This window comes from Xenopus laevis, chromosome 1L (assembly GCF_017654675.1).
Source record: "Xenopus laevis strain J_2021 chromosome 1L, Xenopus_laevis_v10.1, whole genome shotgun sequence".
NCBI lineage: Eukaryota > Metazoa > Chordata > Amphibia > Anura > Pipidae > Xenopus > Xenopus laevis.
In genome coordinates this window covers 130,419,910-130,440,831 of record NC_054371.1, presented here as the reverse complement: position 1 = coordinate 130,440,831, position 20,922 = coordinate 130,419,910, and the positions used below count along the sequence as shown (strand labels likewise).

The window sequence follows — 20,922 nt, the reverse complement described above, 5'->3', positions numbered from 1 at the left end:
TGGCTGTGCAAAATTGTCTACAATGCAGCGCAATTTGCACAAAGAACATCTGTATGGCAGGGTGATGAGAAAAAAGCCCTTTCTGCACTCACGCCACAAACTTGTTGTATGCAAAAGCTCATTTAGACAAGTCACAGTCTTGTCTACTTCGAAGAAGTGTTCTTAAGAATATTTTAACTAATTTGAGGTAAGCCAATAAACCTCAATATATTGTTACAAACGGTCACACAATTATCATATTCAGCTACACAAAGGAGTAGACAAACACTAGTTAAAAGGATAATGGTCCCATAGTTTTTATTAACAGGTTAGCAAAACAAATGGATTACATTATTTACACATTATTGGAAAAATAAAGTAGTGATAAAAGCACATCACAATCTTTATGGAATTATTTTTGGTAGCCATTCCAGAAGTCCAACTACTTCGAGAAGCTTTAAGAAAATGCCAATAGATATGCTGTAAGGCTCAACCACAAAAAGAGATAACCTTTATGCAAAGAGAAGTATTTTTCAACATGTGTATTCGGTGTAAAAGTTACAAAGACTATACTGGAAAGTTCAGTTTACTATAAACCATTTTTGGTTTGTTGTTGGTACAAGAGAATTGGATTGGAAGTTCTGAAAAACAAAAGGCTATTTACTCTTATTTTATTGAGAAGCTGGTAAACCTGAAATGATTTCTGCTCACCGCAAAGGAATGAGGTAGGGGATATATTACAGCAACTCAAAGTATGAGCCCCAGGCAAATTTAAATTAACATAATCTATGCTGGATCTAGAATTTAAAAAAAAAAAAACCTTTAAAAATCTAACAAAAAAAGTGCAATGAAAACTATGTTAATGGAAAATATGTACATTTACATGAAACAGTGTAACGATGACTCCAACATTGCTCTGGGGAAGAAAACGTAAATTTTATATTCTCATACTTAACACTTCCTATTGGGTATAAAGCAAGCAGTGTGATGGTATCATTTAGATCTATTGATTTTTGAGTAACTGCAGGATTTATGTGATGCTCAGTTTATTTGGCATCCACTGAATAAGAACAGTCAACTTATACATATGCTGAGACTTCAGTTAAAAATTAAAGAAAAAAATCTGTTCACCATTTAGCTCAATTCCTACATTTAGTAATGCTTCTGAGAATCAACCTTTTAAAAGCCCATCCTAGAAAAAAAGGTTTCCAAAACATTGCCACGTAACGGTTAGGATTACCTACTCTTTTACCAACTAAAGAGTTATGAGAATTTATGGTTAGGAGGTGTTCACTGCTAATCAGAAAACGGATATTTTTTTATATGAAACCTATTCAGAATTAGTACATGTTTTTTATTTACCATCAGAGAGCCAGATTTAAATGTGTCAATTCATTTGCCAGAATATACTAGATCACCCAAAACTCTCGTGGCTGCTGGTGTGTTTGCCACCTTAAATATGCATGCTGTGAAACACATTATTATTTACGGAAAGGACCAAAATGATCAAAAAGTTGTGAGTTTGCTTGATTATCAAGCATTCAAATCAGTAACTTAAGAACTGGTCTATATATGGCAATCTAAAGAACAGAAAAGAAAAAAACTTCTGTCAAAGGAAGGGTCTTCTACATTGAGGGTAGATTGAAAAAAGCCAACCCTTAATTTACAGCCAGCAAACACGCAGCCTACAATTAAGGGGGTCACATAGTAACAAATCCTGTTTTCATAAATAAAAAGAAAAAAAAAAAGTCACAGTAATTTAAAACAAAGCCCATCAAAGGGGTTTCAAGCAGGACATTGTGTCTAGTATAAACTCTCTTTTGAAAAGAAAAAAAAAATGTTTTTTTTTTTGTTCACGTCTTGTCCGGTTTTCTCAACATTCATCCACCAGGAAAAGTAGTACGAACAAATGCAAATAGAATTCCCATTCCCATGGGTAACTTGAGGTACTAGGAAACAGGTGGCCAGGTGAAGTGCAGAACGGTTATGATTATGGATCAGTCCCTAAAGCAGCTGCAGTTTTTTTTATTTTTTGAGTATTAAAATACAAAGCATGTCCCGAAAGTGGTGCTTTCAAAATTACAGTCTAGTGAGAGATTCCGTGAGTCTTTAGTGAAGATTCCACAGTAGAACTATGCCATAAAGCTGAGATCCTCCAGTAAGTCTAAAAATGACTCAAGCTTTGTTCCAAGTAAGCATGATGAACGAATGAGAAATAATAATGCCACCGAGGGGCACACTTCCTCACTTAAATTCATTTATATTGTACACACTCCCATGAGTATCAGTGCTTGTGGGAAAAATAAAGATGTTAAGTCCTTAAAAGCAGCTTTTCCTTTTCTCTTGTGATTTCCACCACTTCCACCAGTGTTCAAGTAAGTCCTTTGTTTTTCTTCTGAAATGAAAGGTTTATTCATTTTTGGTCTCAGTGTTCTCTGCAAGGTTTTTTAAACTACAGTTTTTTGTCTGCTGGGAAGCATCTACTTGTCTTTCCTCTGCCATTTCCATTTTGCTCACATGGAAATCGTTTATGTTTTGCTCAATGTTGTCTTTTGGCTTTCTGTTCTCTTCGTCCCCCTTCCTGTTGTCATGAGCAGTCCTTTGAAAGGGAAAGAGAAATACAATGAATGTGTTCTTTCTGCTGCACCACATAACCCCGCTATATACTGTTTAAAGAAAATAAACTTAGGCCCAGTAACATCCTATAAAAGCGATGTTTGATTCTAATTAAAAGTAAAACTAATTTGAAATATAAGAATAAAAGAAATAAGAATTCATGAATATTCAAACATGTTTTTGAAAACTTCTGGTTTATGTGCTGCTTTCACTACCCCCATCTATAGAACAATTACATCCAGAATTTGCAAAATGTTTATTAAATGGGATGTTATTAAATGAAATGGGAACGTTGGTGTTGTGCTAGACATTAATTATCTGGAGCTAAGCGTTTAGAACAGGGTTGTTTTACTATGAGGTTCCTTACAACCCAACTACTGACTTTGCCACAACCAATCTAAGTTTGTATAGTTTTATCGGACAATGGATCATTTTTTTAACTTGATTATATCTTTTGGTTAAGATGACTAGAATTAGAACATGTTGTATGTTCCCTGTAGAAACAGAAATGTTACAAATGACACAGAACAGCAACTTACATGCCATGTCTTAACACATGACGTTCCCATTCAGTGTACAGTGCAAAGGTTCTTCCACAAAACTCACAGGGAAAACGCTTTTCCTGAGCAATATCATTGCTTTCAGTAATAAGTTCAGCATCTAAGAAGGGGAGAAGAGATTTTTATTCATTTTTTAACAAATCAAGAAATCACTCAAACCACTGCAATCGAATTCCTCTTTAGCCGCCCTGCCTCACTATTTTGATATAAAACTGAAATCTGGTCTAATTGAATGTACACTTTTACTGAAGGAAATCATGTACTTTAAAGCAAAAGCTCCTGCCAAAGGAAAACACATTAAAGGAATTTCAACACACGCCTACTTTTTGAGTAATACTGTGGGGTGTATGCTTCTTGTTTTGTTCTACAGATTACCAGAACACACATAATCCTCCTGCACAATTATCTGTAAAACAAAACAATGGATAAAGAGTGTGTTGTGTGTGTGGGGGGGTTGTGTGCTGGTAATCTGATTATCACCACCCCCCCCCCCCCCACCAAGGACAAAACATTTCTTTAGCTCAAGGAAAAACAAAAAAAGTTTTTTCCTGATTTAACTACTAGGAAAAATGTATGTTCATGTCCTCTTCATGCTGAATAATTGGGTAAACGGCTCCTTTCAAGAGACCCTGTCACTTACACGATCATTGAAAACGACGGTATAGGTGTATAGGATGAAATAATAAATTTCAGAGGTTATCAGAGGTTAGCTTCAGGGAAAGGCACATGTTTAAAATAAGTAGATTCAGCAATATAAAGGGTCATGTACCACTGTGCTGCAGGCAAACTGCACTTTTAGGTGCAAGTTCTTTTTTTTAACACACAATGGAATGTTACAGTATTTCCAAAATACCATTGTGTCTGTTCCTCAGTATAGAGTTGTCTATTGCCCATGTGTTTGGTGTTCCTAGGGCAACAATGGACTTTGGCACCTCAGTTTTCATACAAAATATTTTAGCTGGCAGGTGCTCATCTGCTTGCAATTAATATTACAATAGTGAAAGCCTATTTTGAAGCCAAAAGTCATCGTTGGTCACTATAAAGCACTTCAAATGACTCACCTTGACATTTGCTGGTGACCTCTTCTTCATCGCTGCTAGAGCTTTCTGGTTTATCTTTCATTTGTTCCAACTGATCCAAATTTACCAATCCAACCAACTCAAAATTACGGCATACCTTTAACAAGAGTTAAATAGTAAATACAGCTGTTACCTCATTCATTAACCATTGAAACTAGCACCTTTCAAACTGATCTTGCTCTCATAAGAACATTTGCGAAAACCATTTTTTGTCACTATTTATCATTTATGCTTTTTAATGCTGCTTAATTCATTTTGGGGCCTATTTGATAATGACTGGTATTTTTTTTACCACTTAGTAAAAAAATGTATAGATGTTTTCAGATTTAGGAAGCTCTATTTCATGGTGGGCATTCCAATACAGAAACCAGGTTTTCCGAATTGCTAATCCTCCATTAATTAACACATTCTAAAGCACAGATACATTAAAAAAATGTTTCAATCCATTAAACACTTTCCTACCAATAAAATATTGCTTTTGATTTTTCAGCCACACACATATTTCCCTCCTTCTTTTATATTGCTTTACTCTTGCTTCAAAAAAGAAAACAGGGTTGTACCTTATGCTCCTCTCTCAGATGGGTATCCAACTCCTCAGATTGTTTGGTTTCATAGTAACAGAGTTGACATTTATAGGGCTTTAGTTCATTGTGCTTTTCAATGTGTTGCTGTAAGGCCTCATCACTCGAGCAGGTAAAGGTACATTTATCACATCGAAACACAACTCCCTGGAGGTGTTTCGATAATTTGGAACGGCAAACTTCAATGGGAACGACCCTCTCTTCTGTAACAACAAGTTTGCAAATGTTTAACAGATGGCAAAACATGTAGAATTACAAAATATGGAAGGAATGTAATAATATTGTATATCAATATTCGATTATTGTTACAGTGATACATTCATGTATGCTTTAAAATTGGTTTCAGGATTATGTTAATAGTATCACAAAGAAAAGTCCATAAGCATATAACTGCTCCAAAAGTACATTATAAGAGCTTTCCAAGATAATTGCAGCTCTTAGATATGAAACTAAAATGTTCCCTATGACAAAAGAAAGTCTTTGCATTAAGAAAACTGTTCTATATTTTCCTTTTTTACTTTGACCAGAAGATGTAAGCAGTAGTTGTATGCAATGCATCTGAAATAAAAGTAGCTCATATAAAATGGGAGTAACTTGTTTACTGCAAAGACTAAAATACACTTGACTTGCATTCCTTGAACAATGCATCCAACTTCAAAGCTGTAACACAATGGATTTCAAAGCCAACATCTGTTCAGGTTACCAACTAATTTATCCTTTCACAAGTAATCGGATAGCAGATCATTTCAGTTATTGCATCATAAATGGTGAAAAACCTTGTTTTTCCCTTGTGTATTTAAATGGTAATGATCATTTTTCTTAAAACTCAATGTGTTAAAATTTCTACCATCCAAAAAGAAAATTATTGACCGTGTACAGACCAGTTATAAGGTTACATGAATGCCGATATACATATTACTATATACACACACATGTATATATGCATTCATGCAAATGTATTAATAGAAAGAATGGTGCACTCATATCAAATCTCAATCAAAGCAAGCAATTACTAGTGAATATAGATCTAGCTTTCTCCATCTTGAGATTTGGTTTGGAATAAATTAAGCCATTTTAGGAGACCATCACTACGAATGCTTCTCAAAAAATGGAATGGAACGATTTGCTTTATTATTCTATACACAATGAATATGTGCTTTGTACAGCTCCCTTCTTTTCTTAATGACTATCCTCTCTGCCTCCTACTCTTCCTCTCAGATGCTCTCTAAAAGGTTTTGTTGCATTTGGAATGCCAAAATATGATGGGTCAGATGGATGATAGTATAGGCCCTAAAAAGTTTGGTTCTATTCTATGTCCAAATATGATATGCAGTAACTAGAAACAATACTGCAGGTGGGAGCCCAGTGTGTTTTTTTTAAACAAATAGTAGTAGTTGAACTCACTGGTCTCTGAGTTGTTTTGTTTTATTCAGTTATTGAAATCAGCCACAAATATTCAAACTATTTATAGATAACCACATATATGTGTACTCATATCAACTAGGGCAAGGCCAGACGTGGTGTTTTTAAAAAAGCTCAGTCGGGCGTAAATATGCATAAACTGCACTACCGATGAAATGAATGGAAAACGCACTATGGCAATTCTCACAGGGCGCTTGCAAGCTGAAATCCGCTACGGGACGCCAGTATTGGCGTTTTTTAGCAGAGACGCCAATACGTCAACAAACTATCAAATCAATAGACTCTATGGGATCTGCATCGTGTAAATACGCAGTGTATTTTAAATATGGTGTCCAAATTGAGATAAATGACGCATATACGTTTTTATGGCCTGTGACGTAATTACGTTGCGTATTGACGATCATTCCTGCTCTATTTTGCATGTAAATAGTTTTTCTATTTCTTAATAGCTTTTCTATTTTCTATTTCCAGCCAGCAGAATTATGGGGAATGAGAACAATGAGAAGTGCATGTTAGGAAAAGAAACCTACATGCTGAAAAATAAATGTTGACGGTCGCGTGTGATTTCAGTGGCGTATTTACGTCCAACGGAGCTGTTTTAAAAACACAACGTAAAAACGACATGTCTGGACTTGCCCTTAGACTCACCCCCATCAGTAAACATGTATACATTTTTCCTTCCTATTATTATGTTTGTGTTTCCTTCCTTAGAAAAGAATTATGTTCCTTGACCAAACAACATATCCTACACTATTATGTCCTTATTCTCATTTTTTTCTTGTAATATTGTCCTGTATTTTTTTGAACTAACTATCCATCCTTCCTATGCGTCAGCCATCAAAATGTCATATTTATATTTTGAGATCTTTGCATGTCCCCATAGTTGGGTAATCAGAAGCATATTTGGTATCAAAGAATTCCGAACTCCCGCGCCAGTCATTCATGTTTATGTCTTTATACTAGAGTGTGAAAGTCCTGACATAAAAGTGTAGGTTAGAAAGTGAGTTAGAAATTATGAAAAAAATCTTCAAGATATATATTTTACAAATTAAAAAAAAAAATCAAAATAGACATGAAGGAAGTCATTATAAAGAGCATATATTTCTCAATATAGAAATCCAAGGTTGGTTAGTATTGAACAGATATCACTATTTTAATTGCTTGCTTAGAAGAAATGCTTGTTGTCATGATGGGACATACACAGAGCTTGACAACACTGTGCACTGGAGATCTTACACTGACAGAAGCGCTCCCAGTGGTATAATGCAGCTTGAAAACTGATCCATCATTTGCTAAAAATACCAGACCACTGGGGAAAAATAACACATATGATATGCACAGAAGAGTAAACTAAAAAGCTTTCAAACAGCCAGGGGCTAATTGAGATGAAAAAAAAAAAAATGATACATTACTAGGACCTATGTAAAAAAAATTTGATTTTTAAAATCAGGTAAAATGGAAAATATTAAGTACTTTTAAAGCAAAGTATGCAGAATGAAGTTACCAGATGTTTTATGTATTTAGCAGAAATACTTTAAGTGGAACGGCACACAGGGCAGTTTCATGCCCTTGGGTGCCACATTTTATGTTACTTAAAACCATGGTTATGAAAACACTCTGTGCCAGTACATTAAAAGAATACAATTTCCTTTTGAATTTGAAAGAAAAAAAGTAATCTCCAGTGTTTAAATAGCAAGAAAATTCATTGCACACCAAGGGTGAGGTTTGAGGTTTTTACGGTGGAAATTGAAATTTTTTTTTGAGAGAGATTTATCAAACCCCTGCTAAAAATCCGAATACGAAAATACGCCATCTCAAACCTGTTTGAAACCTGAAGTAGTTCCTTGATGTCATGATCTGCGTGCATGATAATCCGAAAAAAGGTCGGGGTTTTTTTGAACCTAAAAAGTTGTTTTCACAGAGATAATTCGATAAATTGAGTTTTCGGAGCATTAATCGTACAATAGAAATTGACGCCTTCATTTCGTCGCGACAGTCTGTCACTCCGATTTTTTGAAGAACAATAATGGATAAACGAGTTCAATTTGTGGAAAGGAGTTTGGTCGGCTTTGTTTTCATAAAAAAAAAAAATAATAATTTTTGTAAATAACCCTTAATCTCTATTTCATCCTTCTTTATAATAAAAATATAATAAAAAACTATAATGTAGTTAATCAAATTACTATTCCCAGGGTAAGGAGTTAAGTAGACAGAGTGATAAAAAGTGATACCAACAGTTTAGGGGATTCATCAAAATGTGAGATTAGGGGGCAGATTCACTAAGGGTCGAATTTCGAAGTAAAAAATACTTCGAAATTCGACCCTCGAATTGAAATCCTTCGACTTCGAATATCGAAGTCGAAGGATTTAGCGCTAAACGTTCGTTCGATCGATCGAAGGATTTTTCGTTCGATCGAACGATTAAATCCTTCGAATCGAACGATTCGAAGGATTTTAATCGTTCGATCGAAGGAAAATCCTTCGATCAAAAAAAGGTTAGCAAACCTATGGGGACCTTCCCCATAGGCTAACATTGACTTCGGTAGGTTTTATCTGCCGAAGTAGGGGGTCGAAGTTTTTTTTAAAGGGAAAGTACTTCGACTATCGAATGGTCGAATAGTCGAACGATTTTTCGTTCGATTCGTTCGTATTCGAACGAATTTAACCAATTCGATGGTCGAAGTACCCAAAAAATACTTCGAAATTCGATTTTTTTTCATTCGAATCCTTCACTCGAGCTTAGTGAATGGGCCCCTAGATGTTACCACAGAAAAACTCATTCACTTTCTATTCTTTCCATGGGATTTTTAGAAATGTAAAAATCCCATAGGAATGAACAGAAAGTGGTAAATTCTAATCTCACATTTTAATAAATCTGCCCCAAACTGTCAAATGATTAATTGCCATGCTCAGCACTTTATATCCTGGGAGTAACACTTAGCTTTGTCTAGAACTGTTGGAGCTACAGCAGCCCAAAAATACAGGCCCACTGTTCATCTTTCCTGGAGTGACCGGATGTCTAATATAATAGCCATAACACAACTTCCTGCTTTGCTGCTTTCTAATTGGTTAGAGTCAGTAACCAATCAGTGACTTGTGGGGGGTTATGGATCATAACTACTTGCTTTTGAATCTGACAGTTATGTCCCTTGTGGTCCCCTTCTACGCTGACTAACATAGTTAGTGGGATGGAAAGCAGGAAGTTGGGTTCTGGCTATTGGGTTATGACATCCATTCACTCCAGCCTTTATAGATGACATTTGGCTAACTGCAAATAACTCAACTATGTGCAAATAACTCAATTATGTGGTTTGTCAGTGGAGCACTGATCATTGCTCATACCAAATGGAATCAGCCAATTAATTATACCAGCTAAAATTAGTCAAAGGCTCACAAGCATGAGTATATTGTTTGTAGACCACCACTCCCGGTCCTTAAAAGAATGTTAGGCTTAGGAACTCAAATACAATTGTGAAATAAAATTATTACACATCCAGGACATTTCTGTAACGGAAATAGCATCCTGGTGTTTCATGAGCCAGCAATTGTTAATTTAATAATTTCCCCATATGTGCCAGTAAAGGAAATCACTCAGACAGATCACTCGCTGGCTCCATAGATGAAGTAATGGTCATAGTAGAGTGGCACTGTGTTGAGAGCGAATGTCTCAGTGGGAGACTTTAGCAGACGTTTGCCATTGTTTTGAATATGGATGATGTTCTAGGTTTATACCTTGAATTTGTTCCTTTTAACAATCAGGCATATTCATTTTTCTGAAACGGCCACTAAGATTCAACTTCAGAAAATCACAAAAGTGTAACCTCTAAACCACATGCAAAAAAGACCTCTCTGGAGTGTTCATGTTGCAGATTTTAATAAGACTATAAGGGTTTGTGTTAACATATAATATAAATATACCTGTATAATACAAAAAAGCCATGAATATCTTGTAAATTATATCCTTATATTATATCCTGATGTCATCAGTTATAAACGGTGAGTTCTGTTGCCATTTCTGTCACATGACTCACTGAAACTTGTATATTATAATAAAGTACCTCCAGTTGCAAATTATGAGGATATTAGAAGTTACCTCGGAGTTCCATGACCTGTATATATTACGGACTCCACACAAGATTAGCAGAGCTAAAACCTCTCAGCCTTTCTAATAAAGGTTATGAAAATGTTTATACATACACAATAGTCAGTTATTTTAGAGCAAACTTATTGTTATGCTGGAGAGTTTAAAACTATTTCTGTTTTGACAAAGGTCAGTGGCCATATACCTTCCTCAAAAGGGCACAATGTAAAAAGGACTGGATAAAAGTTTTAATATGTTCACAAAAAATGTTTATAATGCAATTCAATGTTGCAAAGCACTGCATCCTGACATTTGTACATTATGATTAGGAGGGACATGTTTTCCCTTACAAATGCCAATAACTTTGGCAGAAGAAATTTCTTTCCAACCCCACAAAAAGTAAAACTACATTACACAATATCATGTATTGTTAGGAAAAAATTAATACTTTTTTTACTTTATTATAATGTATTGTAACAACAATATAAGTTTAAGGTAGCCCTTTATTTGAAAATACCTATAAAGGTATGGGATCTCCGGAAATCCATTATCTGAAAGCTCCGAATAATGGGATGGCCATCTCTCATAGGGACAAATACAAATTTATTAAAGGGCGAAGTGTAAAGGGCGAAATTTATTAAAAGGCGAACACGGGGAAAATTCGCCAGCGTAACATAATTTGGGTACTTTGCCGATTTACTTATGGTCACCGGTGTAACTTCGCTAGCAAAGGAGATAGACTTTAGCGGTACTTCGCTCCCTAACGCCTGGCGAATATGCGATCTGGCGGATGGTTGTAACTACGCAAATTCACTAAGATGCGGATTTTACTGAACGTTACCTCTTGCGCCAGGCTTGCCTTCGCCACCTCACACCAGGCGAAGTGCAATAGAGTAGATAGGACTTCCTAAAAAACCCAAGCTAGAGTATTTTCCTTTTCAGGGTTCAGGCTGAAAAAGAGGGTAATTTTTTTTTCCGGTAACTGACTTCCCCCCCACATTTCCTAACATATGGCACAAACTATACACTGGGCTCACGTGTAGTCAATTTAACAACTTTTTTATTTTATTAAAGGTTCCCTGGGCTTGTGTAGTGTAATGTATTTGCTGCAACATATACATCCATTGAAATTTAACTTCCTGCCATATGCAAATTAGCCAACGCTAGCGCAACTTCGCCAGCGTTCGGCGCCCTGGACGCAACTTCGGATTTAAGCGAATTAGCGTTGTCCTGGCGAATCTACGCCTGATTATGTGTTGCGCTGTGAGCAAAGCCATCGCTGGCGAATTTTCGGAGGTTAGTGAATTTGCCCCATAGACTCCATTTTTATCAAATAATTCTATTTTTTTTAAATAAATTTCCTTTTTTTCTGTATGATAAAACAGTACCTTGTACCAATGTTCCATCTAATTCCATCTCAGCTATGTGTGTCCAAAAAAAAAATTTTTAAACTTTAAACTTGTGTGCGTACCACAATTTGTTGTGTGTGCTGGCCTCAAAATTTGTATGTCCATGCACGAGCGCATAGCTAAGAGTAGGCATTGCCTTGTACTTCAGCCAAACTAAGATATAATTAATCCTTATTGGAAGCAAAACCAGGGTTTATTTAATGTTTACATAATTTTCTAGTAGACAAGGTATGAAGAGCCAAATTATGGAAAGACCCCTTATCCAGAAAAACCCAGGTCCGAGCATTCTGGATAACAAGTCCCATACCTGTACTATTCAAGTGAATCCTTTATTTCAGATAGCTGGAAACAAACAGATAAAATCCTGTACATATGCATTGTATGAGTAAATGTGAGAGGCCTCTCTACACTGTTTACAACAGGCAAGAACTCTCTACAACTTCTCAGTACAGGGGGAAGCAAGACTGTGGTTGGCACAAAATGTTTAATATACAGCACTGCATACAAGCCAAATAGTTAAATAAAAAGTGATACAATAAAGAATCACTTATTTCCTTCCAAACACATCAAAGTGGTTTATATGCCTGTGATTACAGCTTAACAGCTTTCAAACAGAACCTTCTAGTACTGTTGTGTTGTTCCGAAACCCTTGTTTATTCATTAAGGGGCAGATTTACTAAGCTCGAGTGAATTTTCAAAGTCCAAAAAGTTTGAATTTCAAAGTAATTTTTTGGATACTTCAACCATCGAATAGGATACTACGACTTTGAATTTACTTTGATTCAAAGTAAAAATCGTTTGAATATTTGACCATTCGATAGTCTCTGTCTCTTTAAAAATCCTTCGATTTCAATACTTCGGCAAATTAAAGCTACCGAATTGCTATATTAGCCTATGGGGACCTTCCATTGCATTTTTTAAAGTTTTTGGCATCGAATAAAAATCGTTCGATCGGTAAAAATCGTTAGATTTTTATTCGATCCATCTCTATTTTAGCGCGAAATCCTTTGAATTCAATATTCGAAGGATTTCAATTCGATGGTTGAATTTCGAGGGTTTTAACCCCTCGAAATTCGACACTTGATAAATCTGCCCCTAATTGTGTTTATAGAGTCGTATTGTGTTTAGGGAAGGGCTGGCTAACTTGTCTGCCGGCTGTTCAGAGTTAAATTTAGCCAAATTCCTCGGGGCTACCCATTAACTGAACCTCTGGCATAGGTAAGAAGACTAGAGTCAGGGGAGGGGCAGACAGAATCACAGCACTGTTCAGTGTTCTTACAGAGAACGACAGACATGACAATTTGTCTATATTATTATCACTCATACCTGTGAAAATTTACAGTGTTGTGTATCCATGTGGCATTTTATACATACATATGTACATACTTGCTTGTCACATTGCCTAAAATACTTTTTTTTAAACTATAAAAACATTGCAAAAGATATAGTTACCTCTGTGCAGGACTATATGGTCTATCATGTTGTGCTTATATTTGGTATGGTACAGACAGAGAGGGCAGCGTAAATCTTTGGGACCTTCCATAGGAGTTGCAGAATGTCCAGCTTCAACATGCATAGTAAAAGCTGACCTGTAAGAAATGAGTAAAAAAAACTCATGTATGGCAAACGTTAACGGCAGAATTCCCATATAAGGATCAACTGTAATAAATTGCTCATAAATATATAAACATACTCCACAAAATTCCTACATTACAAAAGGACCATGTGGGTAACAAACGTTGCACCTAATCTAGGAACCTATAGCAACGTGTCTGGTATGTGACCTGTTATCCAGAATGCTCGGTAGCTGGTGTTTTCCAGATAAGGGATCCTTCTGTAATTTGGATCACCATGCTATGTCTACTAAAAAATATTTTAAACATTAAATAAATGAATAAGTTAATTAAAATGTTTTTTCTCAAACAAGGATTATTTATATTATAGTTGGGATTAAGGTACAGTTTAAGGATCTGTCATCCGGAAACCCATTATTCAGAAAGCTCCAAATTACGGAAAGCCCATCTCCCATAGACTCCATTTTATCCAAATAGACCAATTTTTTTTTTTAAATGATTGCCTTTTTCTCTGTGATAATAAAACAGTACCTTTTACTTAATCCAAACTAAGATATAATTAATCCTTATTGAAGGCAAAACCATTTTATTGGGATTATTTAATGTTTACATGATTTTCTAGTAGACTTAAGGAAAGATTCGTTATCCGGAAAACCCCAGGTCCCGAGCATTCTGGATAATAGGTCCCATACTGTACTATTTATTATTACAGAAATTTTGAAAAAATTATTTGATTAAAATAGAGTCTATGGGAGATGGCCTTCCTGTAATTGGGAGCTTTCTAGATAATTGGTTTCCAGGTAACAGTTCCCAATACCTGTAAACGATACTTGATCATTAATTGCAATGGTTTAGAAGACCTGGTATAATTATATATAAAATATATTTCATAGCGGATAGGCTTTTAGTAAATATTAAATAACCTAGAATAGTGACAAAAGGAATAACGAATAAGACAAAAAGGAATATTAGTTTTACCGGATATGGCAACAAAATTATTTATTGTGGGACTAATGTAATCTCAAACAAAAGTTGACTTGCAGTGTGGTTTTTGTTGTACTTACTTAAAGCAAGTGTAGAAGGAGCACTCTTTGCACTTGAAGAGTTTTTTCCCTCCATGTTTATCCCGATAGTGCCGACGAATACTCTGAATATATCCAGATGCAAAATCACAAAATTCACAGTTGAGGACGGCCTCTTGGTTTTGCTCAGCTGAGGTGCTGCTCACAGGAAGAGGAGCTGGGCTATTGTTGCTGTTATATCTAGCAAGTGCAGCCGACTGGTAATGATTGAGTTGCTGCTGAACATCAGGCGGCTCAGAATATAAAGATTCTGACAGGAGGGAAAACAAATAAGGGGTAGTTTGTAAGGATCACCATCTAACCGTTTGAAGTCTTGTAACCAAAAAATAAAAATGATAAAACAAATTAAATCTTTATACACCTTTAGCATCAGTATAAAAATGGAAAGAGCATACCATTCCATTTAAATACCATGTTTAAGATAATGTACAAGTGGATACCTATTCTGTTTCAGTTAATAAAAAACAGATAATGCAAACTGGTCCTTACTATATCTGATAGAATGTCTGTGGCCTACAAGTCACTAACATAACCCAGGCCCTAATAGAATACATGCCTTACAGTGTTAATGTCCAACGGCATGTTAGAACTGAAGACCAGTCAGTCCTTGTAGGCATCAACAGACAGCCTAGAATATCTAATAAAAGAAGATGCTTTCTCCTATACAGGTTTTACTGCTAAACATTACTGTATATACATTACAGTTTTTACATATCTTGTTTCTTGTTTGCCTTTCAAAAGCATAATAAACCCTGCCAGTTCAAATGGCAAAATATGTTCACGAATTTTATAAAAATACCCCCATACTTTTATATATACTTAAAAAGAAAACGTAAACTATGCCAAAGGATTTACCAATACTAAGAGGACTATTTATCAAAGGTCGATTTTTGGAGGAGTTTTTTTTAGCCAAAAACTCATTTTTCAGGTAAAAAAAAAAAAAAAAAAAAAAAAAAAAAAAGTTTTTTGAGATTTCTTACACCCCAAAGCTGGAAATAGCTTGAATCTGAAAATACACCATCTAAAACCTGTCTAGTTCAATGGCAGAGGTCCCTTACTATTTGAAGATGTTAATAACCTTCATGATGTTCGAGGTTTTTTTTGCTCAAAATCTCGATCAATTCAAGTTTTTTTTGCCGAAAACTCAATAAATTTGAGTATTCGAGTTTTCACCCCCCGACTACACTAAGGGGCAGATTTATCTAAGGTGAAGTTTCGAATTGAAAAACTTCGAATTTCGAGCTATTTTTTGTGTACTTCGACTAGGGAATAGTCCAACTTCGATTCGAATTTGAAAAAACGTTGAAATTCTAATTTTTTTGAAGTACGGTCTCTTTAAAACTTCGACCATTCACCATCTAAAAGCTACCAAAGTGCTGTTTTAGCCTATGGGGGACCTCCTAGAACCAGTATGGAGGCAATTGGGGAGTTCGGGAGATCGAAGGTCGAAGTACGATTCAAACTAAGCCGAATTCGGCCCACTTCGACCCCAAAAAAAATTCGACCACCATTCGCTTGGTCTTTTTGAATTCAAAGTTTTTTTTAACTTCGACCTTTGATAAATCTGCCCCTAAGAGGCACATTTATCAAAGGTCGAATTTCAAATTCATGTGAGTTTTTATATTCGCTCAAATTCGAATATACTCAAAATTCGACTGGGGGGTTATTTAAACAAAAAATCTTATATCTAAAACTCAAACGAATTTTAGCAACTCGAAAATTCGAATTGAATGACCAAACTCGATTCGGGTTTTTTCTCTGAGAACAACTTGAATGTCAGGAAGGCTACAAACATCTCCAACTTGGTCACTGGACCTCTCCCATTGACTTATACATGAATTTGGCAGGTTTTAGGTGGTGAATAGTCAGATTCCAATTCTTAAAGGGCCAGAGTATGATAAATCTCGAAAATCTAAAATATGAATCGAGTTAGGTTAATTCCCTAGTTGAATTTGACAGTTTTGACCATAAAAAAAATTCAAAATTCTAATTTTGAATTTGACTCTTAATAAATCTGCCCCTAAATTTTTTACATTCAAGTTTTTTCTTAAATTAGAAGCCAAAGTTGTGAGTTCATTTGAGGTCTAGAAAAGCTCACAAAGCTCTAAAATTCAATCTTTGATAAATAACCGCTTAATCTGTTCGTCTACTATTATATAGTCATAGCAACTGTGTGTTTACTTAAATTAAAGCAAAGATGCAACATTTTCTCTTTGAAATAAAGCCTCCTTAATGAAATGCTTGACAGTCAGTCTAGACACGCTTGTCCTAGTTTTAATCAAACTACCTTGGAAATTCTCATGCATTTGGTTTTTGTCTGTCACGCTATGCTAGGTAATAGTACTGTAGCCACATTTATGGGGACATACAGACATGAAATGGTAGATACTTGGTAAATGTGGTAAGCGAAGTGTTGCAAAAAAACCAGAACAATTTCTTTTCATAAAATAACTTGATTATAAAATGTGCATGATAAAATTAATGTAAAGCTATCTTTCTCCCAAGCCAAACCTTGGCAACGAAAAAAAAAAAAAAAAAATATATATATATATATATATATATATATATATATATATATATATATGGACACAAATGGGATATAGAGGGTATCTAGTGACAGCATGAAAACTGGGGAACTGAATGGCTGTTCATTCATGCTAACCTTCTATGGTTCTAAGCTGCAGCAGCAGAAAGCGCAAGCCTTCTTTGCATCCCTGGTACATTTGTATAATTCTTATCAGCCAACTGGGGAATACTGAATGGATTTGGAACAAACTGAGTTGTTAGGTGACAAACACAGCTTACCATGTGCCACACAACGTATCTCTAAAAATGAACAGTACAGGATGAAAGTAATACAGAAGTTCAGGAGAGTAGTAAGCGCTGATTGCCTGAAAGACAATGGAGGCAGACAAAAATGTGGTGTTTTTTTTAATATTTTTGAGAAACCAACCACTATCTTGGCAAATGAATGTTTAAGAGATGAGATTCACTGGCAGTATATGGAAAGGAGTACAATGACTGGTTAAATAAAATTAAAGGCAGGAAAGAGTTAGAGGGATAGTCTGCAAATTCTTCTGGATTTCCTTCAAAGTTTCCAAATGTCTGGAATGACACTTACTCATTGAAAAAAAAGGACAAACAAAGTCAATGTCTGCTAATTACTCTAGTCACACACTGTACTCCAGCACCAAGATGTCCAACAGATGCCTAAGTAGGGAGGCACATAATTTGCATGCAGAGATGGGGTGCCCACAAACATGGCAAAGTAGTAGTAGGAAGCTGTGAACAGGTATCTGTAGGCATGGTGACCAAATATGGAAGGGCCTGGCTGTTTGGATTTCTTTATTTTTATACTGTTGCATCTAACATGTATCTTATTATATGCAAGGATAAGCATTTTACAAAAGTAGGCCATGTTTAACCTAGAAATAGTCATAGGTCAGCAAAAGCAATTGGAAGGATAAAAAAAACAAGGTTTCAAAATTGCTTAAAGAAACACTGCCTGCTAAGAAAAAACAAACTGCCTGGAAAGAATCTGTGTAACCTGTGAAATGTTTATCTGGCAATAGATCAATAGATGTTTTATGTGATATAAAGGGAGAGTCTAAGGGATGCAGCAACACATATTACTGAAAAAAAAAAAACGTTTTTAAAAATGGATTTTTGGGTCAGTACAGCACATGATGGAATCACACCACTTTTGTCTAGTTCAGCTCCAGGGCACCAAAAGGTGGTTTTAAATACATAATGGCAAACAGGGACTGCATTAAAGAGAACCATATAGTATATAGAATATGTATTTTTGGGTACATTTTTGGTCAGTACAGTGCATGATGGAATCACACAAATTTTGTCTATTTCAGCTCCAGAATTATTTGTTGAGGTGCACGGTCAATTAAGTATGCATATGGTTGGTATGGACCAGCACTCTCTTGTATTAAATTTAAAAAAAAAAAAGCTTTATTTCACATACCACTACCTTAAAATTTAATACGCAAGAGTGTTTGTTCTTACCAACCATTTATTTATACACACACACAAAATAGAAACTCGTCCTACCTGAACAATTTTGTTTTTAGTGCCTTGAAGAAGGAAGCCCATCACAAGTACAAACACTGGCTAGCAAGACATCCCCCATGAGCCTTGAGAATTGGTATTACTTTTATTGGGCTTGAGTAACCTTTTGTGACTAGGGCGGCTTAAAGGGCTTTTTTTTTTTACCTCACCAGAGGTGGGCACTGGTCACCATGAATTTTTTACCCTAATAGAGTCCTATCAGCCCACACCTCTGGTGGGGTACTCTCTTGTTCAACTTGCGTTCAATGAACAGAGCTTGCACGAAACATAAATTTTTTCTATTGTTTTTATCACAAAACAAAATCTATAGTTTTCATTTCTTAAGGTCAAATATGGAAACTGCAGCTCCTCCTTGTTTGGTTCTTGAAAGGCAGATCATTATATCATGGCCAAATGGTCCAGATCCAACTTATTGACCTACTGCACTAAAGGTGTAATCAAGTTTTGGAGAAATCACAAAAGAATGCTGTCAGACAATTTGCTTATTAGTGGGGCCCCAACAGACCCTAAATGTTCTTTACAATCAATATGTTTGAAAAATAAAGCTGACCATGAAAAAACAAATCATTCATAGTACTCTCACAACAATTTAATTAAGAAATGTAAATTTAGTCAGTACCAAGAGTTTGGACATGGGTAGAAAATGGTGTCCTTTCAATTATGCCTTAGCTAACCAAGGGCTGGTATTAGTGGTTCTTCTTTAGCTTAGTCGAATGTATTTAAGACATCTATGACTAAATATATTATATTCACATGCATATTCCCAAGGATATAGTCCTTAAACATATCAGGTCTTAGTCAAGGGCATTATACAGTAATGTATTTTCTCTTTGGAGTGCCCTGGTACCCCTTTGTGTCCATTCACTTGTGATTCACTACAGCGAGTTCACAAATATTCTATTTACAACAAAGCTGCTTTTCAACTGTAAAATATTAACATTTATATATGTCAGCTTTAGCCCTTCCTCTGTCCAAGGCAAAATTGGTGCATCTCCCCAATGGTTCTCAAAGTTCAGCTTTCAAAGATGCCTAGTGCTTAAACAGTTCTTACCATCTAAACCAGACTCCTTGCCCATTCTTGTAGTTTGTTTGGCACGTGGGCTTGTCTGAGAAACCATGCGTATTCGAGGTAATGTTAGTGTTTTCCCATGAACTTTTAATGAATGATGTTTCAGCTGGCTGATTGTCATCGTTGAATACGAGCAAAAAGAACATTTATAGGCATGTTCACCTGAAAAAAAAGAAGAGAACAAAATGTTTAAAACTAAGAAATGTGCCACAGGTCTAAGTGCCATTAATTTCAAACTTACATAATATAAACAAACTCACCGGCATGAGCTTTCATCATGTGAGTTTTTAGTCGGCTGTTATAGGAAGACTTGAAAGGGCACAGTTTGCATCGGAAAGGTTTGTGATGCCCATGATGAGTCTGGATGTGACGATCCAAACTGTGTAGAGTACATGAGATTATTGCAAAAGTGACTTGTATTCATTTTTACATTCCACCTGCAGAATTCTACAAACATCTTAGACAAACACATTTATTAACAGCAGAAATCATTCCTTTACTATTAAAAAAAAGAAATCACTTCACAAATTCAATTGCCACATATACATTCAAAGAATCATACTGGAGTTCAGCAGCCCATTAGATTGCTTAAAAGCAACTGCTGATCAGTTGAAAAAGTATACTGCACTGGTGTAAATTTCATAGCTGTGGAGCTGAAGTTGTAAGCAATATTGGGTATCTGGAGTCGGAGTCGCCAAAAATGTTCCCACTCCAACTCCTTAGAACTGAAAATAATCAAATCAGATTGAACAGCTTCTATGAAGGAGGATATGGCAGAAGTAATTCTATTTAAGAATGGCAAGGTCTAGACTTATACCGGAATATACAGTGCTGTGATTTATCTGAAGACAAATTGCAGAGATCTAATGTTTTTTTCCCAGCAAAAAAAGAAAAGTCCAAAAATGATGTGCTACAAACTTAGCATGGTCTGAGAGCTGAATACCATCCATAGGCAATATGCAGTAAAAGGCAATTCTCTACTTGGCTAAGGATATTCTATTGTGGCAATAAAGTTTTCCCAAACTTTAATTTTTAAGACTTATTATACCAAGAAAATTAGAATGGAAACCTACGCCATCTAAAATTAGAATGCTATAAGGAAAAAAAAAATTTTTCTAGTAGACTTAAGGTATGAAGATACAAATTACAGAAAGATCCCTTATCTGAAAACCCCAGGTCGCAAGCATTCTGGCTGACAGGTCCCATACTTGTATTCATTTTTTTTTTATTAGGAATTACATTTATTTCCTTATGTTTATAAGCCGTTTTTGGGAGGAGTTCCCCTTGAACAAATACTACATTGACATATATTCTTTATATTTGAGAATTTCTCTGGGTCTGGAATATAATTTATATGAATATTGAATTAAATGTGCTAAAGCTTTTACCC

The 20,922-nt window shown here is 35.5% G+C and overlaps 1 protein-coding gene across 6 annotated transcripts in view; it reads right to left on the bottom strand.

The window, feature by feature from the left end:
* Positions 1-271: 271 nt before the first annotated feature.
* The window catches only part of znf462.L (zinc finger protein 462 L homeolog), a 56,175-nt gene continuing 35,524 nt past the window's right edge, over positions 272-20,922 (bottom strand). For 5 of the 6 annotated variants that reach the window (XM_018257572.2, XM_018257591.2, XM_018257598.2 and 2 more), the window contains exons 6-13: positions 19,793-19,911; positions 19,515-19,694; positions 14,366-14,633; positions 13,180-13,316; positions 4,795-5,018; positions 4,217-4,331; positions 3,135-3,255; positions 272-2,578 (exon numbers count right to left, since the gene is read on the bottom strand). In XM_018257572.2, the coding sequence (XP_018113061.1) occupies positions 2,389-2,578; positions 3,135-3,255; positions 4,217-4,331; positions 4,795-5,018; positions 13,180-13,316; positions 14,366-14,633; positions 19,515-19,694; positions 19,793-19,911 (1,354 nt within the window). In that variant the 3' untranslated portion in view covers positions 272-2,388. Of the gene's footprint in view, positions 2,579-3,134; positions 3,256-4,216; positions 4,332-4,794; positions 5,019-13,179; positions 13,317-14,365; positions 14,634-17,188; positions 17,275-19,514; positions 19,695-19,792; positions 19,912-20,922 lie in introns of those variants that run through there. The other variant, XR_005961434.1, reaches the window with a different exon arrangement.